The sequence below is a fragment of the Myotis brandtii genome, unplaced genomic scaffold, assembly GCF_000412655.1.
Source record: "Myotis brandtii unplaced genomic scaffold, ASM41265v1 scaffold494, whole genome shotgun sequence".
In the NCBI taxonomy this organism is placed as follows: Eukaryota; Metazoa; Chordata; class Mammalia; order Chiroptera; family Vespertilionidae; genus Myotis; species Myotis brandtii.
In genome coordinates, this window is record NW_005368860.1 from 666,107 (window position 1) to 681,107 (window position 15,001).

Consider the following 15,001-nt stretch of genomic DNA (forward strand, 5'->3'; position numbering starts at 1 on the left):
ATTACAAAATTAAAAGCATGTGTATTGCATTATTTATACATACTCAAGATAGAAGAATTGTGTCAAAGTCCATCTCAATAACAATCTAAAATGTTAAGAAAATACTTAGACAGTAAAATGTCTTTATTTCTTGGAATTGCTTATTCCACTTATTTGTAACTGTCCATTTTTTAATACAATGTACTCTTTTGCTTCATCTTATATAGTAAAAAGTATTTAATATCCAAAAAGCTTCTAAATATTTACATATTGACAGAAGAGATATTAGCTGCTTGCGCATGTTCACTAAAGAGATAGACAGTAACTCAAAGAGCATAACTAAGCCCGTCTTTTCATGCTTCCACCCAACGCCCACAGGCACCTGCTGGATAGTGGGGGGTAGAGGGAAGTCAGGTCCCCTTATAAGGGAGTATGCAAGGGGAATCCAAGGCAGTGACGGGGACAGAGTAGAGCGGACGTAGGAAGCAGAGGGAGCCAGAACCGGCTTGCCAACTGAGTACAATGGCAGGGAAAGGGGGCAACCAGGATGACTCCAGAAATAAACTGGAAGCTGTGCCCATGCATCATTCATTAAACTCAAGAAACAGCACTTTCCTCTTCCCCTGCTTGCCAAGAGTTTGGATTTATCTTATTGTACTTTGTACTTTTCAACCCACAGTATTTATTGAGAGACGTTCTGTGCAGAGGACTGTACTAACTGTTATGACAGATATAAAGATGGGTATGATGAGACCCCCAGCCCTCAGATACTTACAATCTAGGCAGGTTGAATGACAAAGCCTCAAACAATAATAAAGATCATATTAAAATACGCGACATGTTTCTTTCATCTCTTTAAATCTCCCTCAGTGCCTAGCAGAATGGTATTTAAATGTTAAATGCCAGTGTCTTTCGATACCATCTTAATTATTTACTGCTCCAAAAACATTCAGTAATTTCTATGATTTTTATTGATTGTTTTTTTCTTTACAGAGAGGAAGGGAGATGGATAGAGAGTTAGAAACATCGATGAGAGAGAAACATTGATCAGCTGCCTCCTGCACACACCCTACTGGGGATGTGCCCGCAACTAAGGTACATGCCCTTGACTGGAAATGAACCTAGGACCCTTGAGTCCGCAGGCTGATGCTCTATCCACTGAGCCAAACTGGTTAGGGCTCTATGATTTTTAATTTTATTATATCTAGCATTTTTCTGACATGAAAAATACTTGCCTTAATAGTTGCCTTATATAATTCAAGATAATATAATTTCACTATTCATTTCATTAATACAAACTTTTCTGATAGTTATATGCTTCAACATATGTCTAGGTATAAAATACCTCTAGCAATGTTAAACCCAAACCCAACAACATCTAATAAGAAACTTGTCTTATATCCCTTTTACTTGGTTCTTACACTAAAGTTAAATGATATATGTAAGTGAACAACATCCCCCACCCAAACACACAATTCAATATCATCTTTCTAAATAAAAAACATATATATACAATACATATACACCTCCTTTTTTATACTCATTTGAGGCAACACAGACATTTAGTTATTCACATATCAATGTATTCATTTGGATCTTTGAATATGTGGACTTCAAATTCCATTTGGCTCTGTAAAATAAAAGTGCTAAAATTAGTACAGACTTACGAAAAAAGCAGAACAAAACAAAGATATTCCGTATGTCTCCTTGGAAGAGACACAAGATAACAACATCAAGAACTTGTGATGGTCATGCATTTTCTGTTCACTTACAGATGGTGACAGTACAGATTATATTCCAAGTACAATACTTAGTGTGGGGCTACAAGGTGAGCAAGACTACATGACCCAGATCTTCAGGAGCCTCCAGTCTAGTGGCAGAAACCATCCAGAAACTGATGAGCTTAATTCACTGAAGTGAGGGATGCAATAAAGTAAACACACAGTAGACTATGGGAGGCCAGGAGGACTAATTATGTCACAGCCAGTCAGTGGCAGGTAGCAGACATGCTTCCTAGAGCAAGAGAAGCTGGAAAAACAGTTGGGCATAGGGAAGGAATGTAGTCTAGTAAGACAAAAACCCAAAAGCTGGATGCTTGGGATTAATAGGGAGAGTGTGGTGTGGTGACCTCAGCGAGAGCAGCTTCAAGTGTGGAGAGGAAAAAGTAATGGCAGTGTAGGTTGCAAATATGGACAATTCTTTCAAGACATTTGACTTTGAAAAACAAAGCCATTGGACAGAAAATAAAAGTAGTTGTGTAATTAAGGTAAGATCTCTCTTTTCCTTTCCTTCCTTCCTTGCTTCCTTCCTCTTTCTTTTGCTCCCACCTTTCCCCCCTTCCTCCTTCCTTTCTACCTCTTTTTTTCTATTCTTTTCTTTTCCAGATGGGACAGGTTTAGACCTGTTTAAATCCTGATGAGAAAGTTTATTGAGATTATCTATTGGATATGTTGAGTAGGCAGCTGGAGATACGGACTAGAGACTGGGGAGAGGTGTATTGTAATATTTATATACCAAATCATTCTACCTGCTTAAAATTTTCCAATGAATCCTCAGGCACTCAAGACAAAATCCAAACTCCAAGCTCCCTTGGGATTGGCCCTTCTATGCATCTCCAGCATCATCACTCATCACCAGTTTCATACCACACCAAATACTCTCTGAATACAGATTCATTTCTCTCTCTTGTGCGCGTCATGCCTTCCCTTTGCTTAGATTATTCATTATTTGTCCCCATTTTGACCTAGCTGACTATTGTGTCCTTGAAACCTAGCCTTCCTTGTCCCACCAGCCATTTACCAGTCATTTGATACAGCTGGTTTTGATGCGGTCTTCGTGAGCACCACAATATTCTATACATATCTCTATGGACTCTAGAACCAGGGGACCCAGGGTACTTCATAATTGTTGCATGAACTTGGACAAGTGGGCTAAACTCTTCAAACCTCAGTTTCCTCATCTGTAAAATGAGAATAATAATACTACCTACTTCATAGGGTTGATAAGGGAATTAAATGAGGTGATGTGGATGATAGTGCTTATAACAGTGGATGGCATAGATGAAACCTGTATAAGTCATTAACTATTATTATAATAATACTTATCATACTGTTGAGTAATTATTTTCATGTTGACGTTCCTCCTAAAAAATATTAACCCTTGAGCACTTCAATTAAGCCTTTCGTATGTGCTTCTGGTCCACATTAAGCTTCAATCATTGTTTCTACATAAATGAATGAGTTAATGAGTAAACAAACAATAGCATTCGGCCACAGTAGTACTATAAAATGAACCATCAAGTTGTTCTTCAGGGGGCTTTCTCTGTCTATAAGCTATTCTCTGTGGCTGAAGGTTATTTGTCTGATCCATCACTCACCAGACCAAGAAGACTTGGTTGTTGATCCTACATCATATTTTGGTCACTGTTCAGTAAAAACTAATATCTTTCTTCCTTTTTTAAATATCTACCCTAGGATTTTTTTTTTTGATTTTATAGAGAGAAAGAGAAAGAGAGAGAGAGAGAGAGAGAGACAGACAGAGAGACAGAGAGAGAGAGAGAGAAGTGATAGAGAAACATTGATCAGTTGCCTCCTTCACATGCTCTCACGAAGGATGGGACCCATAATCCAAGTATGTGCCCTGACTGGGAATCAAACCTGCAGCCTTGTAGTGCACTGAATGGTGCTCCAATCCCCTGGCCAGTGTAACAATATCTTTCTTTACCTTTGGATCAGGTAGACATGGTCCAAAAGCTTCCAGTAGAAGAGTTTCTTCTCTCACAGCTTGTTCATAGTCTGAGAAGGACAGTTTCCCATCATGGTCATGATCCTAGGAGTGACCAGCCGTATATGCGTCAACATGTAAAATACTTATTGCAAATACAACTGTCTTTTCATGGTCACGTGTAAATGGAAAAAAAAGGTATTAGAGAAATGAGACTAGTTGAATTGTAATGAACTATCAATATTATAAAAAAAGAGCATAATCCAGGTGTTTGATTTCACCAAGCAGAAAACTGATAGTTACTATCATTTGAATTATTATTTTTATCCCACAATTACCCTTTAAATTTTAATATAAAACCCTAAATTATACATATTTACCATTTTCTTAAGTGTTATTTCAACCAAATCTTTGATTCCTTCATCAGGGTCTTCTTCAGATGGCTGTTTAAGAAGGCTGTTCTTCAACATGTGGAACATTTCCTCCTTTGAAATGAATCCATCACCATTCAAATCAAACACTTCAAAGCAATCTTTTAAAAAATAGCCAATTAGGAATTTGATATTATCCTTAAAGTAACATTTGTTCTGATAAAGTTTTCAAGACCAAGGTCTATATTGATGTTCTTATCAATGCCACAGGCCTTAACACAATCTAATTTCCATAATAAATGCTTAATGTTCACTTGTTGAATATATGCAACAATCCTTAGAAAAAGTTTCATTACAATCAGCTATGGAGAAGCATGACAAGAGACAATAAGTTGGCATAATACTCCCCAGGTATTATGTTGAGTGAAATAAGCCTATCATAAAAAGACAAGTATCACATGATCTCACTTATAGGTGGAATCTAATGAACTGATGATGCATAATACATGGTCACAGACATAGTGTGGTGAATACGGGGTGAGGATTGAATTGTGGAGGGGGTCAATGGGGGAAAAACAAGGGACATCTGTAATACTTTCAACAATAAATATAAATTAAAAAAAAGAAAATTAAGGTAAAAAAGAAGCAATAAGTTGAAATTTTTCATCTTGAAACTCGTGGAAAACTGACTGACATATAATTCTTTTATTTAAAAAATTTAATGTTGACATAATTCTTAAACAGAGTTCATCAAAATTAAGAATTAACTAAGAATCAGAGCACTAGAATCAATATCCCCTACTTTTATGGTTATAATTCAAGTACTTAAATATGCAAAAACATAATCTTAAGACCTGTAATGTAAATGTATATATACATGACTAGCACCTATAACATGTGCTTATCTAGTCTTGCTTGACATGAATTACTCTTCAAAATCTCTTGATTTTTCTTTTAATTAATTTTTTTTTCAACCTTTAGCAATGACTTGAATTTGCTCCGTAAAAGAGGCTAATGGGTATTCCAACCAACCAACCAACCAACCAACCAACAGACAACCTACTTCACTGGCTAGGTTGGAAGAAATCGGTTTAAAATGTTTTAGATATGTTAGGCATAATGTGCAAACCAGTAGGATAACCTGAAATCTTACATTTCATTTTTTCTTCCAAAGTTCCTCGAAGAAACAGTGATAATCCATATACCCACTCTGATACACTTACACAACCATCATTGTCTTTATCAAAACCTCGGAATACTAAAAAGAAAAAGAAGGGCAATGTAATACTTGTGCTGCATTTTTACTCTCAGTAATGTATCTACATTGGTACTACTCACTTTTAAAATTTAAACAAAACTTCAGGATCATATGATCCAATATTCCCATTTGACAAAGGAAGAAACTAACTTTCACATTTTCTCCTCATATTTTGTGGGAACAAAGTAAATTCTGAATATCTAAATATGTTAATAACTAATTATTAACATATAACTGTTGATATATTAAATGTGTTGCTATATTAACATAAAATATATAATTTTGTACTTTTGTTACTCAACAAATGTAATGCTTTATTACATGGTAGACTGGACTATATCTTGATTCTTATTGAAATACTTTCAATGATGTAAAGAAACTTAAATGTCCTTTTAAAACTATTCTTCTTATTATTATATTTATTAAGTAAAAATAGAAATAGTTTAGGTTTTCTGTTATAAAGTAAGGGATACCTAATTATTCAAGCTGACTCTGTCCACTTCTTAAATACACAAAATAGAGTGGATACTATTTCCATCTCTATGATCTTTTTCTTTAAAAAAAAATTTAATTTATTGGGGTTACATTGGTTAACACAATTATATAGTTGTAAGGTATATAATTCTGTAATACATTATCTACATATTGTATTGTGTGTTCACACCCCAACTCATGTCTTTTTCCATCACCATTTATCCCCCCTTAGCCTCCCTCACTCTCGTTTCCCTCTCCTATGATCTTTTTCTTGAATATAAAGATTTAAATTTTATATTTGAATGAAATTGGGAATATAGAACATCAAGGTTTTACAAACAGTAAGTCCAACTCAATACTTTTTTTTCAGTTATGGCTGGATTTGTATTTCTCCTTACCTCTGTCCATAATCATGTCATCTGTCATTCCAAATGTCACATGCAAGAAGTTTCTAAATGCATTACGATCCAGTCCATTGACCACACCTTGTCGCTCTATTATATCTCCCACCAAGTTATAATAAAGTTTTATAAGACACTTCACTTCAAATTTATTAACTGTGGAAAAATAAAGTTAAGATATAACAAAAATGTGTTTTAATCTTTAATTTCTAACTTAAATTTTGCATTAATGAATTTATAGACTAACATTTTAAAGCCATCAGATATGTAGTTGTCAGCAATCCTATGGTATTTTTTTAATCCTTATCCGAGGCTATGTTTTTACTGATTTTAGAGAGAGAGGGAGGAGAGAGAGAGAAAGAGAGAGAGGGAGGAGAGAGAGAGAGAGAGAGAATTGCCTCCCCTACACATCCCCATCAGGGATCCAACTGCAACCTAGGTATGTGGTATGTGCCCTGACCTGGAATCATCCCCAACCTTGTAGATTACAGGGGGTTATGGGGATGCTCCAACCAACTGAGCTACCCAGCCAGGGCAGAAGACATATCTGTTTTGAGATTCATGACCCTTAAGTTAACAGAGGATGGCTACTACAGAGGATTCTCCACTAAAATGAGAGAAAAAACCTTCCCTCCAATATCCAACAGGTGCAAGTTCAGTCACACTTAGGAAAAAAGAAGACAGTATCAGTCAAGTTACCTGAATAATGATCATGGGGTCCAATTCTAAACTTTAAAAGGCAGTAGAGATATGATTCAAAGTAAGTATGGTAATGTTTAAGAATGCTAACTTTCCTTGCATTTTGATGACAGGCACTCATGAGACTTGTAATTTAGCATTCCCCTGGAAATAGATACCAGGCTCCTGAAAGTCAGGAGACAATTTTTATTTCATATTAGCCTTAGAAAATCCATAATTGAGATTTTGGAAATTAAAATCACCCATTTTCCAATAAAAAAGTGTTTAAACATATTTTAGCACTCTTGTAGCTCTTATTGCAGATGAAATGAAATTAACATGCAATTATTCAGCAGTACTTTGAATGAAGGCAATTTTTATTGAAAGGATACACACACATTCATATTTGTCAACACACATCATTGTATAAAGGGTGGTGTTTTTAAAGAGTGAGATAATTATTTGTGTTCCAATTCCCATTTCAGATATGTTAAGTGGAAGGGTTATTGCCTAGCATTAAGAACAAAAAAGTGAGTCCTAACCAATTTGGCTCAGTGGATAGAGCATCAGCCTGTGGACTGAAGGGTCCCAGGTTCGATTCCGGTCAAGGGCATGTACCTTGGTTGTGGGCACATCCCCAGTGGGGGGTGTGCAGGAGGCAGCTGATTGATGTTTCTCTCTCATCGATGTTTCTAACTCTCCATCCCTCTCCCTTCCTCTCTGTAGAAAATCAATAAAAATATATATTTTTTAAAAAAGAACAAAAAAGTGAGCTTAAATATGAATTATAGGTAGAAGATGGGGATGAGTTTATTTCAAAACAAGACAGAGTATTTTTTAAAACAAGGACAAAACCTGCATGCATGTAAAAGAAGACAGAACATAGAAATGGAGAAATCACATCTAATCCTACAGGTCAGAACAGGCCTGAGTATGATTTCTGGTTTGGGATACCAAAATGTAAGAGGGATATTAAAAACCTTGAAAAACAAATGATTTAGTAAATAAATTAAATAATAGACAAGAGTATAATGATTATAATTTTTAAAAGAGCTGTTAGTTGCAGTAGAAAATGGTATACCAGTTTGTCAAAAAGTTAAACACAGAAATTCTGTGTAATCCAGTGATTCACTTCTGGGTATATACCCAGAGAACTGAAAGCAGGGGCTCAAATACTTGTACACCAAGCATGTCAAACTCAAAGGCTACCATGGGCCAAATGAACAAGGTTTAAGTTTATGTGGGCAGCAAAAAAACAAAAGCTTCAATTTTCATAGAAATGTAGGTTTATTTCAATAGAGACATGCTGAATAAAAAGGGCTGAAATAAATGAGTAATCGTTAACATAAAATAATGGAACATTTTAATAAAAATTAATATTTTTTCTTGAACATTAACTTACCAGACACTGAATAACTGCACAAATTATTAAGCGTAATGCAAATAAACCTATTTTTCTTGTTCTCTGAAAGCGAAATATTTCCTGTTGCGCACATCAAACAAGTCAGTCCAAGACTAATGATGTTTCAATCATCTGCTAAAATATTTGCTGCTAGTATTAGTGGAGAGAATGGTGTGCCTGCACATAAGGCACATAAGGGAAATGAATGCAACACGATTACAGTAATCAGTCATTAGAGAATGTTGTAGTTCGTTATTAATAACTAGAGGCCCAGTGCATGAAATTCGTGCACTGGTAGAGTCCCTAGCAGCTGCCGGCTGCCGGCCGGGGCCTCCCTCCCTTCCCCTGGCTGGCCCTGCCCCCTGGTTGAATTCCCAGACAACTCGTGGTTGAGAGGACAATTTGCATACTATGCTTTTATTATATAGGATTATGTATAACAGAATATTGTAAAAATTAAGTTACAAAATTTTTATTAAAATATTTCTTACATACCGTTATATTGGTTGGGCCGCAAAAAATATTCATTGTGGGCTACATGTGGCCCCCAGGCCACGAGTTTGACATGATTGTTGCACACCAAAGATCATAGCAACATTATTCACAGTAGCCAAAAGTGGAAGCAATCAAGTGTCCACTGGTGAATGAATGGATAAACAAAATATAGTAAATGCATACTATGGGTGATTATTTGGTTTTATAAAGGAAGAAAATTTTGGCACATGCGATAGCATGGATGAAACTTGAAAACTTTATGATGAGTGAAATAAGCCAAACAAAAAAGAACAAATACTGTATGATTTCACTTATATGATATACCTAGAGTGATGAAATTAATAGAGACAGAAAGTAGAATGGTAGTTGCCAGGGATTTGGGGAATTGGAAAATGGGGAATTATACTATAATGGGTATAGAGTTTCAGTTGGGAAAGATAAAAATGTTCTGGAGCTTAATGGTGGTAACAGTTGTGCAACAATTTGAATAAATTGAATACACAGAGCTGTACAATCAAAATAGTAAAATTTAACCACAATTTAAAAATATTCTCAAAGTAAAAAGGCTGTTGGCTAGTTGGGAAAGAAAAGACTGCTTAAAGAATGACTATACAACATCCCCTTCACTCAGCATTTTATGTTTCATCTTTTCCATCTCGGCTGAAATAAAGATTAAAGAATATTAGCTTAATTTATTACCCAAGGATCCAAGATTAGCCATAAGAAAACTTTTCTTGCTGAAATGTTTCTTAAGTTCTAGAATACAATACTAAATACAGTTAAGAAAAATTCAAGGATGGGCTTTCATTTTTTTGGGTTGGTTTGATTGTTCTTCAGATCATATCTGTAGAGTCGCAGTTTAACTATATGACCACTGAAGATACTTTCGTCTCTGATTCCACAAAATTTATCCATTTAATCCTAGTGGGATTATCATTGGCCAACTGAAAGGAAATATAACTTTAGGTGAAAGGTCCTCTGTTTAAAGGAATTTAATGCCAAGGACTTGAAACTCTTTCTATAGAATTTAACTAGTAATCATCCAAGTTTTTCAGGCTCACTTTAAAATGTTTATGTAAGTACAAAAAGCAAAAGAGTTTATCCTGCCATGTGTTTCTTTATCTTTTAATATACTCACCTCTTAATTATTCACAGAATGTCTGTTTGCAAATGTACTGAACAGGGAGCAAATTAAATTCAGCATTGTATATTGAAATTATTGCATTTTGTATTCAAAGTGTTTACCAGATGTTTTAGAGGGTGTGGTCTTCTCCCAGAAATGGAAGTATTTTAAGAAAAACAACAACAGAACAAACTCTCATCATATTATAATGACCATAATAATGCCTTAAATGACAGGATGACTATTTTTCTAAGAAGTTTAAGATGCTTATACACACTCTAATTTTCATTTACAGCACCACTCCACTAAGAGAGCCTTTCTTACTACTCATTGCATTAGGTACACATACAATTAAAAGAAATGAGATCCTGTAATCTCTAGAACTACATTAAAACATGTTTGTTCCTCCTTCTTTGCACAGTGGGAATGGTCTTGGGATTATGTCTTCTTCTATTTTCTCAGGTGGACAGTAGTTTTGCAATCAGCATACAATTCATAAGCTTGCTCATTGGACAACACCGTCTTCACCTAAACCACGTCCTTATCTTCCTGGCCCAGGTACAGTTCTGTTTTTCAGTCTGAGTACAATTCTAAAGTTACCTAGGAAATTCTAGGACCGCCTTTTAGAATGTGCAGTGGGAGCAGATACCTTTAATAAGTGCTCATCTTGTCACCGGCAAAGTACCCTGCAACCCCACCAGCAACTGGAAAGTGGAAGTCTAGAGCTGGGAACAGATTCTTTACCATGTGTTTAGCTTCAGTGAGCTCTTTGGGTTCACTTCCCCTCCAGCTCTGACATAGGTTTGCTTCCTAAGGGTGTTCAGTCCTCGATAACCATTTTCCCTTACAGATCTCTTGGTAAGTATCCAGTATTGAACACTGTCATTTTACTTGCTCTAGAAAGCTAGAATGCAGGTGTATGTTGCTTATGATACTTTTCTCGACTCCCTGATTTTTAATAGTCACTTTACACCTATGACCGAGTCTAAAACCACGTGTGTCTCCTGGGTGTATAAATCACGTTTCTGTAATGTAAGGGTAAATTAAGAAGAGCGCTTGAGAAGCAAGTAAGTGTACTTGTGGGAGTGCAATCCTAGATGCCTGGACACCTGGATAGCGATCCTTAAGATGACTGGCAGGCGTGGAGCCTGCTCCGAAAAGCTGACATCCAGGTATTCTCGTCCAGGCTTCTCTTTAAGGGTGGTGGAGGGGGCTCCAGGGCCCCAAGGCTTGGAGTTAGAAAGCAGGTTGGGCAGAAAATTTTAGCACCGGGTAGGGCAGGAGACCTGGACCAGGAGCCTGTGCTAATCCAGCACTTGATTCGTACTTACAATGCTTGCAATTTTTAGTTAAGGTGTCCGTCAACTTCTGCAGCTTCTTGCGGTTCATGCCGTGCACTCAGGAAATCGGGCAGAGGAGGGTGTCTAGGGATGCGGCTGCCCGGATCCTCGCTGGGCCTGGGTCTGGGCCCGGGAAAAGCGCCCTGAGTCTCCATCGCCCCACACCTGCTGTGCTCTAACACACAAAGTGGCCATGGCAACGCCCTGGCCGGCCCCTGATTGGTTCGCTGGCGCGCGCAGTGTGCGTGCACCGCGCTAACAAACAACGTGGCCATGGCAACGGCTGGGCCAGCTTCTGATTCGCTCCTGGGGCTGGCGAGCGCCCTCCCACTTGGAGGGTCCTGGCCGGACCCATTGCGGACTGTGTTCTGATTGACGTCGGAATTCTAATTTTTCAGCTGTTGCTGTCTTTTGGGTTCACAGCACCTTTGATGGACGGCACGGGGATTCATCAAGGTCTAAAATATATTGCGCACGCTGTGTGAAGGGTGTTCGGGATGGTGAGCGTTGTACCCAGGGAAGCTTAAAATCTACTGCAAGATTTGGGGAACTTGGAGGAGCTTCCAGAATTAGCAGGTGTGTAATCCAGACGGTTGTTTTATGGGGTACAGAAGGGTGAGAAGAACTTGGAATAGGTTTTCTCTCTCCCTCTCTCCCCTCCCCACTTATTCTTGGGGGTGGGGTGAGGCTGTCAGTAGAATCTGGGAAAAGCCACTAGCAATTTTAAGCTAGTTAAAGGGGCAGCCTTCCCAATAAACAGACTGACAACTGACACTTATCTGTGGGGTTGAGCCCAATCTTGCTTTTCTGGCAAATATTCCTTTAAGTAAAACTGAAGGAATTTTTTACTTATTTGACAGACAAGTCTGCAAACAAAGAATAGTTCTTACATCTTTAATGTGGGAAGACTTTCTGCTCTTCTTAACCACAGATGGAACACCATCTTTGAATTAGGACAACAATAAAATGGGTTAGTTCAGCCAGGAGTACAAAACCTACAGTATTGTCTAGTGTATCTACTTGTTTAACGTTAGAGGGGAAATACCTTGGAATACAAATTATTTTATAGTATACATACTGTCATTGTTAGGCTGAAAACAGAAAAATTCTGCCAACCATGAGTAACAATCCAATATAAAATAGTTTTGCCTGGCTGGTGTGGCTCAGTGCCTGAACATCGACCCATAAACCAGGAGGTCACAGTTAATGTGAATCTTCCAGGTCAGACACATGCCTGGGTTGTGGGCTCAATCCCCAGTAGGGGGCATGCAGTAGGCACCCGATTGATGTTTCTCTCTTATCTATGTTTCTATCTCTTTATCCCTCTCTCTTCCTCTCTCCCTAAAAAATCAATTAAAAAATAGTTTCAGTGTTGAGGTCTCTGATTTTTTCCTTGTTTTATTTATTTGTTGAATAAAAAATTGGGATGCTGTTTGACACCAGAGTCAATGATGCTTGGTGAAGGCAGGGACTGTATTATCCTAAAGAAAATTTCCTGCAAACAGTTAACCAATGTATAATGATAGTGATTATGAGTTTCCAACCGTTTTCTTGTTAAAAAGTATTCCTATATGTCTTCTTACCTAGCAGCTGTGACATTTCTAATGAGATTACAGACAACAACTGGGGAGGACTGGACATACTCTAATTACACTCACCTGTGAAACCATAGTGGCTTTTGTTAGATTATAAAATTGTAGGAAATATTTAATTCATAGAGGTTATTGTAGTTCTCATTTCAAAAGACATGGAGCCAAAAGAGTGGTTGTCGGTAGTTACAATAAGAGAAGCTGTAGGTCTATGTTTCTGCTCGTGGGTCTATTAAGAACCATCCTTCTACTAGGCTTTCTGAAGGGACCCCTGCTGGCACATCTTGGGGAGCAGGACTACTCTGGTGGGGTCACAATGATGGGCCTCTTCAGGTATCCCTGAAGATACACTCAGTGCTTGTTGGGGAACACCGATGGATGAACTAAACAGTTCTTAATTCACAAGCTTCAGGCCTAGGACCCATCAACCATGTTCCCCTGAAGTGGAAAAAATGAAGGACAAAACCATGGAAAGTTGAAATTAAGAATAAAAAATACCCTGGCTGGTGTAGCTCAGTTGGCTGAGCACTGTCCATGCACCACAGGGCTGCCAGTTCAATTCCCAGTCAGGTTCAATTCCACAAACCCACGTTACGGGTTCCAACACATGTATCGGGGTATGTATGGGAGGCAACTGATTGATGTTTCTCTCTCACATCCACATCAATGTTTCTCTCCCTCTGCCTTCCTCTGTCTCTAAATCAATAAAAATGTATTTTAAAAAAGAAACAAATCTGTTCTACCAAGCAAAATTACTTAACCTGATAATAAAACTTTTGAGGTGTCCTCTTAACATTCTTCCTCCTTCCCATATTCTTTCTTCCATGTTATTCTTTTAGCAGAAAATTTCCAAGCGCATTGTTATATAAAACTCACTTCTCTGAGAGAGTGGCCTACAGAATTAAACTTCCTATGAGGTCTTGAAAACCCTCAGGGAAAACAAGGTATGTATTAAGGGAAGTTTTGTCAACATATTCTCAAACTTTAGAACTTTCTTTACATTTTTTGTGAAGTTTTTGTACTTAGTATTTGCAGAGTTTAGAAACAAGAGGTAGGCCTGATAGACTCAACTAATCACATTTTAAGGCAAATTGAAATTTCTATTCTCGTGTTGAGTAGATATAGGATTGCTTTCCCCTCAGGGCTTTTTCAGAGTAAGGCAATTAAGCCAGAACAGTTACCTCATATCAAATCAATTGACAATGGGATAATAAAAAACTGTGTTTAATTTGTACTGTACACAAATTTTACTGTGCATGAAATGATCATAGAACTTTCCAAAATTCAAGCGACTTTGAGATGGATACTTTTGTAAATAAAAAGTACATAAAAGTGACTATTAATGCTATAAATATTTCTAATTCTGTGTGCAAAACAATCTCCCCTTGGACTCACAATTAGTTGGAGTTTTGCCATGATAAATAATTTGGACCTTGAATTGATGAAAGTGTTTTATTTAATGTGAACCCTTTATGATAAAGGCATTTGGAAACTGTTTAGGAAATGACATCATAGAACTGATTTCCAAGTATATTACAAACCTATTATGAAATTACTTCAATAAAAGAAAAATATAAAGGTTAGCTATCTATGCAATTTCAATTTAATTTTACCAATTTTATTTTGTAGAGATAGTGATGAGAAATTATGAGGTGACTTTAGGCAATTATTTGGGTGGTTGAATCTCCCCTGCTCTCTCTTACCACCTTCCCTTTTGGCTGCTCTGCTGAAATGACAGTCTGCTTTCAGTAACTCCAACCACCCAGCTGTCTCACCCCAGGCCTTCTGCATATTCTTCTCCCATCCCCAGACAAAACTCGAGTTTTTGACTCCCCATATAAAGTGAATCCCTCCATACCCTGTGGTCTTTTCTCTGCCTCTGGACCAGTTTCTTTCTAGTGCTTGCCACAGTGACTGATAGCTTTCTTTCTCTAATCTCTCCTCCCCACTGGATTGTCAACTACATGACCCCCCCTTCTTTTGTGCTCTCACTCTCACTCACACTCTTTTTTCCTGTGTTTATGTCTATTTGTATCTCTGTATCTATCACCTATCCCAATGGTCAGCAAACTCATTAGTCAACAGAGCCAAATATCAACAGTACAACGATTGAAATTTCTTTTGAGAGCCAAATTTTTAAAACTTAAACTATATAGGTAGGTACATTG

General features: G+C 37.3%; 1 protein-coding gene across 2 annotated transcripts; it reads right to left on the minus strand.

The window, feature by feature from the left end:
• Positions 1 to 1,126: 1,126 nt before the first annotated feature.
• EFCAB1 (EF-hand calcium binding domain 1) lies at positions 1,127 to 11,447 on the minus strand. Of its 2 annotated transcripts, XM_005876647.2 has the most exons (6): positions 11,236 to 11,447; positions 6,204 to 6,362; positions 5,227 to 5,331; positions 4,083 to 4,234; positions 3,703 to 3,807; positions 1,127 to 1,609 (listed from the first exon to the last, which is right to left on the minus strand). In XM_005876647.2, exons 1-6 carry the CDS (start codon positions 11,291 to 11,293, stop codon positions 1,550 to 1,552), a joined length of 639 nt encoding a protein of 212 aa, XP_005876709.1. In that variant the 5' UTR covers positions 11,294 to 11,447; the 3' UTR covers positions 1,127 to 1,549. The 2 variants fall into 2 exon arrangements, with proteins under 2 accessions (XP_005876709.1, XP_014403564.1); XM_014548078.1 differs by lacking the exon at positions 1,127 to 1,609 and having other exon boundaries at positions 3,555 to 3,807.
• Positions 11,448 to 15,001: the final 3,554 nt, after the last annotated feature.